Source organism: Ipomoea nil, unplaced genomic scaffold, assembly GCF_001879475.1.
Source record: "Ipomoea nil cultivar Tokyo-kokei standard unplaced genomic scaffold, Asagao_1.1 scaffold1161, whole genome shotgun sequence".
NCBI lineage: Eukaryota > Viridiplantae > Streptophyta > Magnoliopsida > Solanales > Convolvulaceae > Ipomoea > Ipomoea nil.
Window position 1 is genome coordinate 77,378 of NW_017617589.1, and position 5,852 is coordinate 83,229.

Genomic DNA, 5,852 nt, shown 5'->3' on the forward strand with positions numbered 1-5,852 from the left:
GTCAGGTTGGCTTCTGTTCTTCCGAGATTGCTGTCTCCTCATTAAAGTGGTTTCGTCTCGGGGCGGTCAATCACTGATAATATCCTACTTGCTTCTGAGATGTGCCATGGTATTGCGTTAGGAAACCAGGATGTAGTGCTGAAGCTAGACATGGCTAAGGCCTATGACCAGGTATCCTGGTTTTTCCTTGTCTCTGTGATGCGTAAGATGGGATTCTCTGAAGTTTGGATTGACTTGGTTTATCGTGCTGTTTCTAATGTGTGGTACTCTGTCATTGTCAATGGGGTCAAAGAGGGTTTCTTTACCTCGTCCCGTGGATTGAGGCAAGGAGACCCACTCTCCCCTAGTCTTTTCATAATTGCTGCAGAGGTACTCTCTACTTTCCTCGCACGAGTCCATCAGGACAAGGCTGTCCCTAGATTCTCTCAGCCTCCTGGTACTCCCCATATTCATCACTTAGCTTACGCTGACGATGTTATTATTTTTAGTACAGGGAGACAGGGGGCAATCTGCAAAGTTATTCGTGCTTTAAAGGATTATGAGGGGATTTCTGGCCAAATGGTCAGCTTCCCTAAGAGTGCTTTTTATATGCATCCTGACACCTCGAATCGGGTATTTCGTAGGATTGGGGACATCACTAGATGCATTCATAGAACCTTCCCTTTCACCTATCTTGGGTGCCCTATTTATGTGGGGAGGAAGAAGTGTGTTTATTTTTCATCTGTGGTGGACAAGGTAAAGGCCAAATGCCTTGGGTGGCAGCGTCGGCTGCTATCTAAGGGGGGGAAAGCAATTTTAATTACTTCTGTTTTGCAGGCTATTCCTTTACATCTTTTTGCAGCTTGTGCTCCTCCTAAGCAAGTTATTCGGGACCTGGAGCGGTGTTTTGCCGCCTTCTTTTGGAGGCAGTCGGGAGGTGCACGCTACAATTGGGCTTCATGGAAAACGCTCTCCCTACCTAAAAAAGAGGGTGGAGTGGGATTCCTGGATCTTGACCTGATGGTGCGGGCATCTAGTGCAAAGCTTTGGTGGAATTTCCGCAGGGTGTATTCACTTTGGGGGAGTTTCATGACTGCTAAGTACTGTAGTCGAGTTCACCCGGTGGCGAAACTAGTGCAAAGCTCCGATTCACACACCTGGAAGCGAATGCTCAGCGTCAGGAATGAGGTAGAGGCAGTCTTAGGTTGGCGCCTGACTCATGGGGATGTTAATCTCTGGTGGGATAACTGGTCCGGCCTTGACACGCTAGGGCGCCTTTACCCCTTCCCGGGGGTGGAGTACTCTGGTGATCTACTGTCTGATTTCATTCAGAACGGGGAGTTGGACCTTTCACCGTATGATGATCTTCTGCCGCCTGGATTGGAGGCTGACATGTCCCGCCTTGGTCAAAGAGTAGCTGACGTCCCCATTTGACGGGTGGCTACAGACGGTTTGTTTTCCTTTTCATCTGCAAAATCTTTGTTCAGACCTGAGCCGATGCACTCGGATCCTCTTTTGAGTGCATGTTGGCATAAGCATTTGCCCTTTAAGGTGTCATTTCTTGCTTGGCATGTGTTAAGGGGTCGCTTGCCCACTGATGATGCCATGGCTAGGTTTGGGCACCTTATTGTTTCCAGATGCTGGTGCTGCAATAACCCTGTTAGGGAAACTATTGATCACATCTTTTATGCGGGGGACACTGCTAGGGCTGTATGGGGATTTTTTATGGGATCACTCGGCTTGCGGTTCAGTCATCGGGGTCTACGGACGCTCTTGACTGGGTGGAAGCGAGTGGTTTCGCATAACCGTCTTGTTGCTTTTGTAATTTGCAGGTTGCCTTATCTTATCCTTTGGGAGTTATGGAAGCACAGGAACACATGCTTACATGGCAGAGCGTCGCCCAGTGTATCTCGAGTGGTGTATGGCGTTGCCAAAGGGGTGGCAGAATGTCTCTTTAGGCGATGGCCGCAGGAACACATCTTGCCACCAAATTGGCCGGTCATTCTGTCTTACATAGATTCCACTGCACCGCGACGCGTGGATCGCGCTGTTAGATGGGATCCCCCTCCGGATGGTTCTATAAAGCTCAATTTTGCACATTCTGAGTCGTTGGGTGGGACTGCTGCCTTGGTACGTAATCGGGGAGGTGGCTTCTGCTACGGCTTAGCCATTTCGGCAGTCGACGGGTTTCGGGACTTTTTCCATGCTATGCACCGCTCTCTTGAATGGTGTTTAGCTGAGGGTTTTAGGTCCCTAGTCCTAGAGTCTGTATTGCCTGAGCTTAAGGGTTATCTAGACCCCACTACACCTAGTCCATGGGTCTTTGACTCTGAAGTGTCACGACTCCGGTTTCTTTGTTCCTGTGCGTCTGTTTCTGTTCTCCAGTGTTTGCCACAGGGTAATCTCCCGGTGGCTGCATTGGCAGATTGGGTTGGGGACAAGGATGGGGAGTTTATTTTTCGTAATTTGTCAGACTTACCACCGAGGGTGCGTGCGTTGCTGGTTCATGATGATATCCCATCGGTGGTTTTTGATGATTACGACCCGCCTTGAGCTTCTTTGCTTTGATGAATTGTATCACTATTTGTAATGAAAAAACAGAAAAGAAAATTTTATTAGAGAAAAAAAAGAAAGAAATGAAAAAGAAAAAACAGAAAAAAGAGAAATGAGGAATTAAAGAAATGTGGGGAAAAGATGATGAGAGAAAGAAAGAGTGGTAAAATGAGGGAATACAAAATGGAAAAGAAAGAGTTGAGGTGAGCTAAAAACAGAGAGTGTGTGAGGTGTTCTTGGAGGCTATGAAGTCTTGCTTGTCGGGACCGAGTCTCAACGTAAGGTGTTGGCGGTACAACATGGCACCCTAGTCTGGGCTGAACGGTGCACAAGGCAGGACTAATCAAATCCGTTGACCTGGTCAGGCTTGCTGCTGGCCAATAGTAGCCGAGTCCCTTCCGGGCCCCGGGGGGGACGGGACTTGGAGGCGATGAGGTTCTGCTGGTCGGGACTGAGCCTCAACGTAAGGTGTTGGCGGTACAACATGGCACCCTAGTCTGGGCTGAACGGTGCACCAGGCAGGACTAATCAAATCCGTTGACCTGGTCAGGCTTGCTGCTGGCCAATAGTAGCCGAGTTCCTTCTGGACTCCGGGGGGGGACGGGTCTTATTTGGGGGGTTGCTGTTTGTTCGCGTCGGCTTGTTAATACCTTATACACTCACCTTATGTAAATTATTGGAAATAGCTGGGGTCAAGGGAGCAGGATGTTCTTTTTGTTCTATCATGTTCCTATCTCCTGCAGGTTGCTTCTTTGGCCTCCGAGGCACTTGACTGGTCTATAGGCTTCTTTGGTTTCGCCTTTGCAGGCATCTTTTGAGATAGACCAGGCCTCAACGTTGGTGCAAGCGGTAAGAAATTGCACCCTGGCCCGGGCTGAACGGTGGCCGGGTAGGGGTTTTTCAAATCCGTTGGCGGTAGTCCAGGCTTGCTGCTGGCCCATAGTAGCTAATCCCGTTAGGGTTGGTTCTGGTTTGTTGCTGGTGCTGATCGGGGGTTGATGCTATTGGCTGCCTTTTATGTTGCATTGGCCGGTGTGCCGGAGTTTAGGCCTGTGATCCGTTCTGTATTAATGTTATCTTTGACTGAGGCCTGTGTGCCGATATTTCTGTATGGGTAAAAAAAACTTTATATTTAGCCGGGAACAAGTGTATTGTTGCTTTTAACAGGGCAGTCAATAGCACCCCAGGAGTTGCGGTAGTGGTTGCAGGCCGGTCGGATTGCATCATAGTGCTGGGACGCTATGGTGCAGCTGGCAGGGAGGTGCTATGGCGCGTGACATGTAAGGTGGCTGTTCCCTTTGTCATCCGTCTACACGGTTATATGGTGGACTGTGGCGCTGATGAGCTACATTTGCATTTACATCCTTTCGAGCAGCTGTGCAGTCTACCTTTTACTTAGTAGCTTTTATTAGTATTTTATCCTAGCCTATGGTCTAGTGTTAGCTATATGACTAGCATAGGACTTGGGGCCACGCATGTTATAGCCCCGGGGGCCTTCGTTTGTAATTTTTATTAAAAAAAAAAAAATAAAAAAATAAAAAAAAAAACCCTAAGCCCTAAACCAAACCCCCCACAATGAAACTTTCTCTCTCCTCTAGCTCTGGCGAAAACGGCGATTTGCGAGACAATTCGCGGACCTCCTTACGTAACTTCGCAAGCCCCTTTCTCGACGCCGATTGAAGATCAGTGACCGTCTCTGGTTGTGAGGCGATCATGGAGGGTGATGACCCTCCACCAGAACCTGGTGATGCCGGCGAAATAGTGCGTTGCTGCCTGGCAGAGCTCCAGCGCGTCGGCTTCACTTTTCCTCCATCGGCGGTCAAGAGAATAGAGACCGCCAATCTACACCCTGGGCCATCGCGACTCCATCGCGATATCTCTCAGGCCACTCGCGTTCATCCTCAATCGGAGATGCGACCAGGTACGCGTGTGTTGTCCATGCCGCAAACGAATCAATCGCCAGCGACGGGGGTGTCTACATCTGGCACTCAGGCCGCGACGGCGGTCCTCCCTGCTGAGATGGCGGCCTTCCCCCCACCATTTATGTTCTCTTCTGCACAAGGACCTCCCACTAGCACCCCTGTTAGGGGACTGTTGAATCTCATGCATCAACAAAGGGAAGATGCCGATGCCGTACCATCACCTCATCATTCTGGTGGCATTCGACATCATCAAGCTAGTAGCATGGGTGGTGATGGCGGCATTTTTGGAGTTGTCTCAGCTGGGGTGTCAACCCATTTTGAGAGACAACAAGCTGCTCACATGGCCCCACAGAGTGACGCCACAATCCAACCAGGTCAGGTTACTGGTAGTGCTTTCTCATCTATGAATATTGGTTCTAATTTGCATGGCTTGAATGATAATGATAATTCGAATGCAAATGTTGGAACTAATTTGACTCCAGAGCTTACTGGTATGAATTTATTAGGTAGCACTGCATCTATTGCTAATGAGAATGTTAATCCCTTACATACATGTGCAAATGCTAATGATAATACTGATGGTGGCCATAATAATTTGGCTAATAATAATGTTATTGGTCCTACTGGTTCAAATGTTGGCTTGAATTCAATTAATATGCATGGATTATCTTCGAATTTAATGGGAAGCGGTGATGGTTACACTTTGCCTAATGTTATTGTTAATAATCCTAGAACTAGCTCTGTTCCTCATGTTAATAATGCCACTTGGGTGGGCAATGAAAATGCCACGACAGTGGCTACTACTTTTGCTAGCTCTAACCTGGGTGGCAATGATGTTAATATAAGGGACAGTAATGATTATGCTTCATTAAATGCCACAACCGCAATTGTGCCTAACTTAAATTACTTAAATATAACTGATGCTACTACTTTGCCTATTTCATCGAATTTAATGGGAGGGAATGTCCCTATTGTTAATTCTTCTGGAGTAAAGGTGCTAAGTAGTGGAGTGGCAGTGCGTGGTGAGGTGGTGCTGCCACGTGCTATGCATGGCTTGAATTCCAATACTGTTAATGTTAGTCCCACTTTTAATGTTGATTTAAATGGCCAACTACCTAGTACTGTTGGGGATGTGAATCCACATAGTAATGGTTTGGCCGTAAGTGGTGATGCAAATGTCTCAAGGGTTGTGCCACGAGATACACATGGTGGAGCTACTGTCACAAATAGCCACATTAATATTGCAAACCAATTGCCTAATGATGTGGCTAGAGGACACGTGCCTACACAAGTTCCAAGCAATGCAAATTTGAGAAATAATGTTTCTGCTCCAATACGCATGGCTCAAGGCGGCCCGGCTTGGCGATCAAATGCGCAGGTTCCAGGTACGCAATCTCG

General features: G+C 47.9%; 1 protein-coding gene across 1 annotated transcript; it reads left to right on the forward strand.

Annotated features, from left to right (window-relative positions):
* The first annotated feature begins 1,476 nt into the window (after positions 1 to 1,476).
* LOC109183727 lies at positions 1,477 to 2,532 on the forward strand. The gene has a single exon (XM_019333789.1). It carries the CDS (start codon positions 1,477 to 1,479, stop codon positions 2,530 to 2,532), a length of 1,056 nt encoding a protein of 351 aa, XP_019189334.1.
* Positions 2,533 to 5,852: the final 3,320 nt, after the last annotated feature.